Source organism: Nanorana parkeri, unplaced genomic scaffold (genome assembly GCF_000935625.1).
Source record: "Nanorana parkeri isolate BGI_ZX_2015 unplaced genomic scaffold, ASM93562v1 scaffold750, whole genome shotgun sequence".
NCBI classification, from domain to species: Eukaryota; Metazoa; Chordata; class Amphibia; order Anura; family Dicroglossidae; genus Nanorana; species Nanorana parkeri.
In genome coordinates, this window is record NW_017307018.1 from 668,248 (window position 1) to 681,049 (window position 12,802).

Here is a 12,802-nt window from a genome sequence, read left to right on the forward strand (position 1 = left end):
GGGGTCAGTGACTGAAAGGATGCCCCCCAGCGTTGGTGTCAGTGGCTGGAATGATGACCCCCCCCCAGCGTTGGTGTCAGTGGCCTCAATGATGACCCCCCCAGCGCTGGTGTATGTGGTTGCAATAATAACCCCACAGCATTGGTGCCAGTGACTGCAAAAATGAATGGCTCTGCAAAATACGAACGTTCTTGATGCAGTACTGTGTGTTGCAGTAACCTGTGCATTCACATGTAGGTGAGAGGCCGTACTTAAGACCTATTCAGACCTATCCATTGTACTAGTGCATTGCAGTGCTATTTATTTTTAAAGGAAAATTTCACGTTTTAGAAAAAAAATGAGACACCTTAAATATAGGTGTTACATGAAACATGGTCAGAAAGGTAAACTTTGCTTTTAAATGCATACCAACACACTAAGATAACACACCAATGCAGCAACTTTCACATGATCTATCCCAGTAACCATCCTCATGGGTGCCAGGCCTTCTCCAGGTCTCATCTCCTCATGAGTATAAATAAGAAGCAGACTGACCAGGCTTCACACCCATATTACACTCTGCTTCCAAACTGCTTTATTAGAACAAGTGAGTAAGACTCTTCTTCTTTGACTGACTCCTTTCACCCTCTATAGGGGCTTATTCGTCCAAATGCTACACACATTCCCTGCACTACACCACATCATAGGTAAAGCACTACCATGTGTTGTGGTGTGCTGCATCAGAAAGAAAATTGTCATGGTCCAATCTTCAACCTGTTTTGGTGCATTGGCAGCCCATTCAAATAAATGGTCTGCCTTAATTCAATGCATGTAAAGCACCGCATTGGACCAGCAATGACCATTAAAGCTGCACCTATGCCCAAGCTATTGGGTAGAATTATTTATGTATTCTTAACAAGCAGTAAGGGCTCATTCACTCCAGTTGCGGTGACTGGCGTTTTTCCGCACTGGATTAAGGCCAGTCACCGTAGGGGCACACAAAAACAATTGTCTTCCAAGCATCCCGTTCACACTACAATACTGGTGTGATGTGCAGTTTAGATGGTACAGAAAATTCCGGGCATGCAAAATTTTCTAAAGCGCACTAGATGCCATCGGAGGCCACTGAAGCGCAGCACACCTGAATGGCATGTCCACTCTGTACACAGCCAATAAAGTTATTAATAAAAAGTAAACATTGCTTTGCAACTGAACAACTGAAGGCCCCGCCGCCACCAGCAAACACCATCTTCATGCTAAAAAAAAACATTTTTGTGTGCGGCCGTTGCAAACCAGCTGTCAAATAGTGTCAACTTATCCCTGACTTTGTTCAGCTGCATGTACTCTGAAGTAATTCATTCTCAAACTACCTTAAAGGTCACAGCAAAGACCCTAAAGTCAGTTTCTAAAGCTGGCCATACACCTTACAATTATCTGTAGATTTTCTGTGGTCAGATGGAAAAGGTGCAACAGATTCCTCCATCTACACTTAACTGTGTGTATGGAGTAATCTCCACCTGGGCCAATCTGCTGCACTTTTTCCATCTGACCACAGAAAATCTGCAGATAATTGTAAGGTGTATGGGCACCTTAAAAGCTTGGGCCACACAGGTGCATGCAGCCTTATAACCTAAATTATGGCCATATTTCCGCACTCAGCATACACATCTGTTGTGTGCAGCCATCCAATAGTAATGAATGGTTGTGTGCAATAGGAATAATAGAGAAACAGCTAACATTTTAGTTCTTTTGTTGTGAGCTTTAGAGATTAATTTCTTCACAAAGCCTAGAGCTACAGAGGTGAATGAGACTTGTTTTATAATATATGAATCTTTAGTGTGCGTAGTTTGGGCATGGATTCACTTTAAGATATATATCCAGGGCTTGAAAAATTTGATAGTGTCTCACCAGTCAGTCAAACGGACTATAGACTTGCAATTTATGTTAAAAAAGTTTGGGGAGAGATAGAGCTTTCTTTTGGAGGTATATAATCACCACGGGGGGTATTTTTTTTTTTTTTACTATATAATTTAAAAAGTGCCATAAATGTAAAAAAAAACAAAAAAGTTTCCCTACGTTATGTTATAAAACATTTATTCTTACCCATATTTTTAGTAAAACATAAAAGTCAGGGTCACGTCGGGTAAATGGACACCAAACATGTCAAGCATTAAATTGCGTGCGTCCGCAAAAAAAAAAATCGCAAAATACGCCCATAGGCGACGATTAAAACGTTTTTACTGTTCATCAGTTAAGTGTTATCAGTGATTAAAGGAGAACTATGGGGTCAGGGCTTTTCCCCATAGTTCTCCTAAGGGTAACGTCCTCCCATCACCCCAAGCTCAGTATACTGCGAGCTGCAGCTCGCGGTATACTGAGCTTCAGCTATACTGAGCTTCAGCTTGCGGTATACTGAGACGCCGCAGCTAAAGCGGATCCCGACAATTATGTCTGGATCCGCCCAGCTGCGTGAGTGACAGCTGGCTCTGCCTATCTAGAAATCTATATATAGATATATATATAGATCTATATGATAATCTATAGATCCCTCTCCCTCCCCTTGCTTTATAAGGTTTCACCTGGTCTTCTCTTCTACAATTGTAAATGTCTGATGACACCTGCTAGGTTGCAGCATCTACAGCTCCTCGCCCTGGAGATCAGCTTTAAATAATGAATGATCCTACCCACTTTACTAACTTACACTAATTGTGTTCTAGGTAAAACAATTTCTACCTGCCTAGGAATAAATATAATGGGAATTGGTAATATAGGGGAAGCTATTAACTGTATTTAAATCATCTAAAGCTGCCCATACACCTTGTGATTATCGGGTGAAACTTTTCGTCCAATGATCGAACCGTCGTACGATTTTCATACGGCGGCCCCATCCTGCCCCGATTTGTCACAAGGTTCAATCGGCTTGTAAAAAAAACACCCGGACGAATTGCAGTAATCGACCGCACATATCTTCGTTTGTGCATGAGCAGTGTTAATCGTACAAATTTTGACGTACGGATGCGCCACCAACCTTAAGAAAATCATACGATTGACCAAAGTTTTCTAACCTGCTGGATAGTCGAAAGTAAATCGATTGTACGGTATTTGCGGCTATACACTGCCCATCAATCTTACGGATATCGGACAAAAACGAGATCGCATACGAAAATCGGCCGATAATCGTAAGGTTTATGGGCACCTCAACACTGTATATTATTCTCTCTGGTAGGTGCATACGTAGAGGGACACAATGACATCTTTTGACAGAAATGTTTGTTTGGAATCTAACTTTCAAACAAACTTCCAGCGATCACTGTGATTGAGAACCATTCTGTTTGGTTCTTGATTGTTATATTGTTCGGTTTTATTTAAAATGTGACTGTTGTGCCCATTGAAAACATCAGGGGACACCATTAAGTAGCAAAGACAGTTTATTGGGTGACTCCTTTTTGTTTTATATTAGTGTTTACAGACTATGGGTATCAGGAGAGAATGCAGCACTCTGAGTTATCCGTTGTATAAATGGCGAGTGTTTTCCTGGTTAAATGAAACTTTTCTTTAATCCCAGAGCATTTAAACGAGAGAATCCCTTTCAGATGTTTATTGAACAGGGTCACACAAGTGAAGCAAATGGCAGACGCACAGGCATTCCTGTTTCAGGGCTTGTTCACACGACATCCGGATTGTGTCCGGACCAGAACTGTGCGCTCCTGCACCCAAAATGCCAATGTATGTGTTTTATGGGCTACAGTTCTCATGTGCGCAGTCCGGTCCGGACAGAGAAAATACTGCATGTCCCATTTTGTCCGGTCTGGAAATGCACGAACGCGTCAAACGCAACGAAAACGCACTGATCGCACTGCAGCTAACATACTGACAGCCCCACTTTTTTATTTTTTACTGGAATGCGGTAAAAACGCACTGCATGCATAGCACCGCGTCTGCAGATCTGCACCAGAAAATTGTGTGAACAAGCCCTAAAGTCTGTGGGGCCAAAAACGCACAAATCTACTCATGTACTACAAAACCCTTAAAACAAAAAAAAGCCTCTAAGTTGCCTGGCTATGCTGATTGTTAGGTTTAAATGGAGCCTAAAGTAAAGTATTTGAATGTCTACATCCCAGGCTGTTCCTAAAAAATTGTAATTGAATATAAAACCTGTTATTACTGCACAGAAATGTAAACTATTCAATGTAAAAGAGTATATGTAGTTATCTATATTTGTGTACGGAAAAAAAATAGTTTCAGTGTAGAATCCACTAATGTACACAAAAACCAAACATTCGTTGAAAGGTTCTATTACATTGTGTTCTGTGTGATTTATTGGTACATGTAAAAATGTCCAAACTGGTTTGGCCAGCTGTGGTTAGAAAGTGGAAACAGGACCACATCAGCCTAGAGGTTTTAGTGAAAAGCAGGGTACATAATGAGCTGTAGATGAAATCTCATACAATGTATTCAATCTTTGCCATATCAGTGTAAGGGCTGGGAATAGGCTATTACCTGAAACCCTCACAAGCTATGAACTGTGCTGACATCGTCCCCACCTCTGCTAAGGTTGCTGCTAGTTTTTAAATCTGGCATGACTGCATCCTTCATTCCTTCTTTCATTTACTCACTGATCCTTTGACAGGAGAAACTAGAAGTCCCGCCTGTACCGCAGCAGAAGGAATTGTAGTCCTCAATGGAATACAAATGTGGGGACGTCACTGCACTTGTAGTCCATTGACACTTGCTCTCGTCCCGGTTACTGACGGCAGGAAAAGTCTGCAGGAGCCAAACCACTGTACCTGCAATCCACTGTTTGCAGTTGCAATGCTTTACTGGCTGTGAAGCAAAAAGATAACCAATGCACATTTTTCCTTTTTAACTGTGTGCATTTATAATTTTTTTTAATATACCGTTAAAAAAAGTTTGATTTCACCTGGGGAATTGTATGCAGTAGGGATGCACAGATACTTTTCGAGTACCAGTGCAGATACTTGGCATTTTCATGAACTACCAGGGTTGCAGCGGTTGCAGCTGGGACATAGCTCTGGCACTCCACCACTGTCCTGAAATCATTAGTCTGCATTGTTTTTAAGAAAAACTGTCACATGACAATAAACAAAAATGATTCAGTACTCGTACTTGTAAGTACTCGGCAAGTACCAGTACTCGTACTCACAAAACTGTTATCTGTGCATCCCTTTATTTATATTTATAAAAACAAAATCATACATTAAAACGGAGATGTACAAATCCCAGGAGCTCCGTGTGCTCCTTACAAATGACAGCTGCCTCCTAACTTTTGAATTTTTCTCTAGTCTAGTCTTGGAGCTCAAAAGTATCGGCACATTCTACTTGTACTTGTACCGAGTACTGTACTTGGTTTCTGTGCAACCCTAGTATGCAGCACAGTAAATGACTGTCATTAATCTTGATGAATTAATGTCTTGGATACATACACAGCGAGTATTCTCTGTTTATCGTTACTATGGAGCTACCGTAATGTTGTTACCTGATTGTATTAGAATGAGCTGATGACTTTAAACTGTTCACAACTAGACCTGTAAGCAAAGGAACATAACGTTCAGGTTCACCTGCATTGTTTGGGATGGGCTCTCAGGGGTGTGGAATTTTTTTTTAAAAACCTACTTGTCCAAGGACTAAAGCGGGGGTCCAATCTACTTGTCCTTATACAAAAAATATACCTTATGGGCGCTCTACACACTATGTACATAGGAGATAAAAATCAGATACATCTTAGTTCTTTGATTATGTAGAGCCTGCAACTGAGTATTCTGCATGTACTTTAGGATCCACGGAAACCATTAAACCCAGTTCTTCAAGCCTGATTCCATTTTCTTTAAATGGTCAACAGAAGTGGCGCTCAGGTAGACTTTAAATGGGCTGTAGATGTCTCTCTAAGGAGCTTTTAGTTTGACCTAAAATGTTGTATATGAATAGTTATGGGAGGAAGTGGGGAAAACAAGGGCCTATTTTTAAAATAGGAACAAAATGGGAGATGTTGGCCCTAGTGACTATGTAGGGTTTAGGCAGCATTTTTGTGGCAATAGCTTTGCCTCTGTTACCCAGGTTTGAAGGTTAGCACTTATAACATCTTCATATTGTATATAGAATAATGTCTTTACAATTCTCTAAAAGTATTTTTTTTTCTTTCTCTTTCAGTCATCATTTGTGGTAGATGAAGTAAGCAACATCATCAAAGAGGTAAGAGTAGTAAAATTACTTTTAAAAAAAAGCTTTTTTTTTTTTTAATGTAAAAGTAAAGGCTGTGCATATGTTTTACTTTGGATTTGTATTACATATATACTATTTGTTTTTATACTAATGGTTTGTAAAGAAAAAAGGAAATGTATTCGATGCAAAATTCCATTATAAGAAACCTAAAAGTCTTTTGAAGTTTTGTAACTCCTGCTTTTGTTTTTTCTTTTTAGTCCATAGAAAGTGCTATTGGTGGTAATGCTTATCAGCACAACAAAGTCAATCAGTGGACTACAAATGTTGTGGAGCAAACACTGAGCCAACTGACAAAACTTGGCAAGCCATTCAAGTACATCGGTATGTGTCTCATATCTGTGTTTTTTAAAGCACAACTTCTCTTCAATGGTACATTTATATGGCAAAGCCCACAGGTTAACACATGGAAATAGATTATTTCAGTAGAGTGCATGTAGTTTCACTGAACCTGCTCTACCTCCTGTTTGTATAGTTCCAGCACTCTTCCTAAATCTTATTATGCACTGCTTATATTAAAGTCAGTGATGTCAGTTCAGTGTCATAGGGATAGAAGAGGCCAGTAGGTGGACCTAGACAAGGGAAGAGGAATGGATATGTTGAGACCTTTAAACCCCGGTGGTTATAGTTCTGCTGATTTTATTCAATGTAAAATGATGTCACATCCCCACCCTCTCTTCTCTTCCTCCTATCACAGAACACCTTGTATTCTTTGAGAAAAATACAAGGCATTTTGTGAATGGGCAAGTAGCAAAGAGGGGAAGGGATGCAAGTAGGGCACTTGATATCTGGGGTCGCATCTCTCCTTCCCCCTCAGTGCCCAGAAGTTTGAGTGTTGTGTAGGGGCTGGTATGCTGCAAGGTTTGATTTTTATGGTTTGCAGCAGCCCTCTACACATAACACACAGGGGGGAATTTATCAAGGAACTTGCGACAGTTTTCTGTCCTATCTCATTAAATGACTTTTTTTCCTCCTTATTTGCACCTCATTTATCAATGCAGCCTAAGCCCTGTTAACCAGTTGACATCCGCGGTGTTAAACCCCCTTCCCATCCAGGCCATTTTTCAGTATTCAGCGCTGCGGTACAGATTCTGCTATACAGTTCTGCTGTAAGTTCATGGTCGCTTTAGCTGTTCCCCTTACTGTCCCTATTTAACGATCCTCTTGTGTGCAGAGCAAATACCGGAGTGATTGTCTGATCACTCCGGTGTTTGTAAATAACTGGGGACAGTTATTTACAAACACCGGGTGTCCCCAGTATGTATGAACAGGATGTGATTTACATCACTTCCTGTTCATGTTTTCCTCAATGGGGAGAAGCACTCGCTACAGAGGCTCCTCCCCATTCAGAGACCGCTTGATAGGAAATATTTTTACTATCCGCATTTTCTGAATGAATGGGTAGCCTCTGTACTGAGTGCTTCCCATTCATTGAGTGCTGAGGCTGCAGAAAAAGAAATTGAGGACTCTGTGCCCTCAATTTCGTTTTCAATTTCAAAAGGGAAATGTCAGCTGTCTGTTTAGACCAATAATATTCCCCCGAAGCCCCCCAACAGTAATAATAAAAAAATTAAAAAAAGCAAAACCCTCCCCCACACACACACATAAGATACACGTGCACCATATTGTGGTGTACGTCATGCACATGCGCTGCAATGTGTTGTTCGAACACATCGCACTGCATCATTTAGTGCAGAAAAAGAATTTCAAAAGAGAGATGTCAGGGGTCTTTTTAGACCCCTAATATTTCCCATAGGCCCCTCCAACAGTAAAAGATAAAAAAAAACCAAACAAATCTGTAGAAAAATGAACTAAAAAAACAAAACACAACCCCCCTCGCCCACACACTGATATTACATTTCGGAACTGTTATTAAGTATCACTTAACAACTGATACAGAATATCTTTTTGCTAGTTACATTGTGGTTCATCCTCCTAGAATTGTTTTTCACAGGCTATAATTGCCAAGTTCAATTCTTTCACTGATAATTTTTGATGTTACATAGTATTTGAGGTTGAATAAAGACATTAGACCATCAATTCCAACCTATTAGGATCTCATTCTAGGAGTACCTGTACCCCTGTATATTACGGTCCCTTAAGAAATCGTCCAAAAGTTTCTTGAACGGTCCCGCGTTCTTTGCTGAAATCACCGACACTTTTTAGTTAGGATGGGCTCACACCTAGGCGTATGGAATATGCGAGTTTGCCGCGCGTTTTTACCGTGATTTGCGGTAAAAGAAACGCGCGTTTCCAATGGCTATCCGGCTGTATCCTAATGGTGTTATACAAATGATATTAAACATCATTTGTATAACACTGAGTATCTTTGCTACAGTACCTCCTGTACTGTAAAATATTAACACGCCTGTTGTGTTGGAATAAAGTGTCTTTGGCCTAAACTGGCCTAAATGTTGTGTTACGTTGCTGCCCCCTTAGCTTCTGCTTTACAGGTGGTTCAGTTATTGTTAACAATATGCAACTATTTGTAAAATGAAGAGTGACGGTACTAGGCCTAGTTTCTCCAAGCATCTTTCCCAAGGTGTCATTTTTTTGTGGACAATTCCCGTGCTGATGTGTACGTTTTTCCTTGTAAATGACACTATTGACAGATTGTATCCATAGATTAAAGGTAGGAAAGGTGGGAGATATCCATCTTTGAGGTATACGTTTCCATGCAATAAATAGCAGTCGGGGTAATGGTGTGTATTGTAATCTTCCTCCTACTATACCCAGGATGCATGCCTTAGAGTCAAGTGTCCAGGTAATATTTTATCAGTCAGTCTATACCAGGGGTCAGCAACCTTAAACACTCAAAGAGCCATTTGGACCCGTTTCCCACAGAAAAGAAAACATCGGGAGCCACAAAACCCTTTTGACATCTAAAATGAAGATAACACGTCATATATCGTTTTTTACCTTTATGCTATGTGGGCTTAGTGCCGCGCTGGACTCTGGGCTTAGTGCCGCGCTGGACTCTGGGGCCTTAGTGCCGCGCTGGACTCTGGGGCCTTAGTGCCGCGCTGGACTCTGGGGCCTTAGTGCCGCGCTGGACTCTGGGGCCTTAGTGCCGCGCTGGACTCTGGGGCCTTAGTGCCGCGCTGGACTCTGGGGCCTTAGTGCCGCGCTGGACTCTGGGGCCTTAGTGCCGCGCTGGACTCTGGGGCCTTAGTGCCGCGCTGGACTCTGGGGCCTTAGTGCCGCGCTGGACTCTGGGGCCTTAGTGCCGCGCTGGACTCTGGGGCCTTAGTGCCGCGCTGGACTCTGGGGCCTTAGTGCCGCGCTGGACTCTGGGGCCTTAGTGCCGCGCTGGACTCTGGGGCCTTAGTGCCGCGCTGGACTCTGGGGCCTTAGTGCCGCGCTGGACTCTGGGGCCTTAGTGCCGCGCTGGACTCTGGGGCCTTAGTGCCGCGCTGGACTCTGGGGCCTTAGTGCCGCGCTGGACTCTGGGGCCTTAGTGCCGCGCTGGACTCTGGGGCCTTAGTGCCGCGCTGGACTCTGGGGCCTTAGTGCCGCGCTGGACTCTGGGGCCTTAGTGCCGCGCTGGACTCTGGGGCCTTAGTAACGCGATGGACTCTGGGGCCTTAGTAGCGCAAAGGACTCTGGGCCTTAGTAACGCTCTGGGATTAGTAACGCACTGGACTCTGGGCCTTAGTAACGCGCTGGACTCTGGGCTTACCTGAGACCCTGCAGAGCACACTATAGATCCTGCACAGCCCATCTGAGATGCTCTATGGTGGGCTCTGCAGGGCCTCAAGTGGGCTGGTCACCGGGGTCCCTTCCCTGTACCTCCTCCCAACTCCTCTTACCTGCTGGGGCCTGGCCTCCTCCACCCCCTCCCCTGTCACCTCTGCCATGCCGCCCCTGGTACTGCTGATACTCATGTAAGAGGCCCCTCGGGCTGCCCAGACCCCTCACATGGGTACCGGCCGTACCCCCCCTGATGTCGGTGTTCTAGCACAGTTTGTGACTACGTAACAATGTGTGACTGGTGATGTGGTCACGCATTTCAATGTAATCCCTCCCAGTTTTTTGGCAGTGGAATGTGTGACCGTCAATATGTCAAGCATTCCAACGCTTTCTCAGCTGTTCCAGGGCAGATCGGCATCGCAAATCGTATGTGCAGGAGAACAGATCTGCCCTGGAACAGCTGTTTCGGTCCTGAAATGTCACTTCTATCCGACTCTGAGTGCGATCTCACATTCCACCGTACTCGCAAAGTCGGATAGAAGTGACATTTCAGGACCTAAGAGCTGTTCCAGGGCAGATCGGTTCTCCTGCACATACGATTTGCGATGCCGATCTGCCCTGGAAGAGCTGAGAAAGCGTTGGAATGCTTCACCTATTGGTGGTTACACATTCCACCGCCGAAAAACTGGGAGGGTTTACATTGAAATGTGTGACCACGTCACTGGTCACACATTCCAACCTAGTCACAAACTTTGATAGAACAGCAGCCCTGTCTGTAAGCATTTCATCAGAGAAATAGATTATATTACAGTGTAACGTTCCCATTTAATCCACTTTTCTAATTAAATGAAATAGCAGCACAAAGTGTGCAGTTACACCCGTACGGAGGCCCTGGTGGTAGTTCCGCCCCTGGACAGGGAGCCACAGCAGAGGGATGAAAGAACCACATGCGCAGGGCTTGAAAAATTTGACGGTGTCTCACCAGTCAGTCAAAAATTTCACCAGTCAGCATGACCAGACTATAGCCTTGCAATTTATGTTAAAAATGTTGGGGACAGATAGAGCTTTCTTTTGTGACCCCACGGGGGGGGGTTATTTTTTTTAAACTATATAATGAAAAAAGTACCATAAATGTAAAAAAAAAAAAAAAAATTATTGCTCTCACTCCGACTTTTGCGGCGATATGTAACATGTGCGGCACAATAGGCGCAATCGTCGTTTTTGCACGTAGGCACACCTGACGCATATCTGCATGTGTATGTATCTGTGTGTGTATGTTTTCTTTTTCAATTTTCTTTTATGCTTTCTTTTTTTTTTTATGATTCTTTAATTTTTGTATTACTTTTTTTTTTTTTTACACACAACTTTTATTGCTATTACATGGGGGGGCTAGGAAGCCCCCTATGGGATAGCTAATTTACATGACAGGTCCTCTTTATGGAGACATCAGGGTCAGGGGTCTCCAAGACCCCTAATGTCACCTAGGGACCCCCAGAGAAGCTGATGAAGCAGAGATCTGCTTCATCAGCTTCTCTAGCTGGAGAGTGACACTGAATGCATTCGGGGACTGAGAGGAGATCAAAGGGAGTTCGTATACTGAACTCCCTTTTGATCTCCTGTCACAGAGCCGTGCCGGTCCTGGCCGCATCGGGCACAGCGGATCTCGGGACCGGCAACGGCAGTGACAGCTGCTAATACAAGCGATCGAGCGTCTATAGAGACGCTCGATCGCTTGACTGTGTTAAGCTCGGGCTCCACCGTTGCACTGCACATGCGGCTCTGGAGCCGCGGGTTGCTGACCCCTGGTCTATACCATTGTACACATCAGTAAAATGTGATTAGTATCGTGTAGAAAGGAGCTTAGTGGCTAATGAGGATAATTGACTGTGCTTTGTAGGAACAACTGCAGGCCTCAGTATTTATTTTCTAATAGTAAAAAATGTGAACCACTCTTGTAAAGATCATAAGAAATTTCCTTTTCCGCAATTGTATTGTTTCTCTGTAGAATACTTTATTCAATGAATACCTTTTATTGACAGTTACCTGTGTAATCATGCAGAAGAATGGTGCAGGACTTCACACAGCAAGCTCTTGTTTCTGGGACAACTCCACCGATGGTAAGGATTTTGTTTTTCCTGTTGTGTAAAATGTCGTTGGTTAGTAAGGTCTGCTTCTGCAGTAGTCTGTGTGTGGAATAAGACATACTAGGTTTAGTTTAAATTCATTCATTATGGTTTAAAATGCTGCATTTCTGTGGTCAGCATTGCCCTGTAGTGAGCAGAACGCATGGATCACTGACTGTACTGAATGGTATTCGTATGAGATACTTCTGTAATTTTGTCATTTTCCTGTTTCCTCTCTCTACAGGAAGCTGCACCGTAAGATGGGAGAACAAGACTATGTACTGTATAGTCAGTGCCTTTGGACTTGCAATATAGGTTTTTTTTTTTTCTTTGCTGTTGAGAATGTTACTGTTCTGTCATTATACTTTATCATTCTTTTGTACACACCTTCCAGCACCTCAAGTTTAATATTTGTCTTTGTCATTTTAACTCATGAAAATCTCTTGCACTACATTATTAGTAGTAACACAGTCTTCTTTCTTTTCAAGGCTTTGAGCCTATGTATCAATTCAAGGTGCTGTAACCTGCAAGTGCCACTATAAATCTTTCTTCAGTTAACACATTTGATAAACTGATATCTTTTCATACTTTAACAGGAACTAAATAAATTATTGTTGGAAACATTTTATTTTTCGTTTATTTGATACTAGTTTGCTGTAAGTGGGTTCCCCGCTGCAAAAGACATGCCCTAATTAACATTTATTACTACTATGGGCAATTTAAGTACATTAACAGTTTACGGTAGGTCCTTGCAACTTCCTTGACATAAGATA

At 42.8% G+C, this 12,802-nt stretch overlaps 1 protein-coding gene across 3 annotated transcripts in view; it reads left to right on the forward strand.

Annotated features, from left to right (window-relative positions):
• DYNLT1 (dynein light chain Tctex-type 1) overlaps window positions 1-12,652 on the forward strand; it is a 14,383-nt gene extending 1,731 nt beyond the window's left edge. For 2 of the 3 annotated variants that reach the window (XM_018564439.1, XM_018564437.1), the window contains exons 2-5: window positions 6,148-6,189; window positions 6,417-6,540; window positions 11,946-12,023; window positions 12,274-12,652. In XM_018564439.1, the coding sequence (XP_018419941.1) occupies window positions 6,148-6,189; window positions 6,417-6,540; window positions 11,946-12,023; window positions 12,274-12,344 (315 nt within the window). In that variant the 3' untranslated portion in view covers window positions 12,345-12,652. The remainder of the gene's footprint in view (window positions 1-6,147; window positions 6,190-6,416; window positions 6,541-11,945; window positions 12,024-12,273) is intronic. The other variant, XM_018564440.1, reaches the window with a different exon arrangement.
• The last annotated feature ends 150 nt before the right edge of the window (window positions 12,653-12,802 follow it).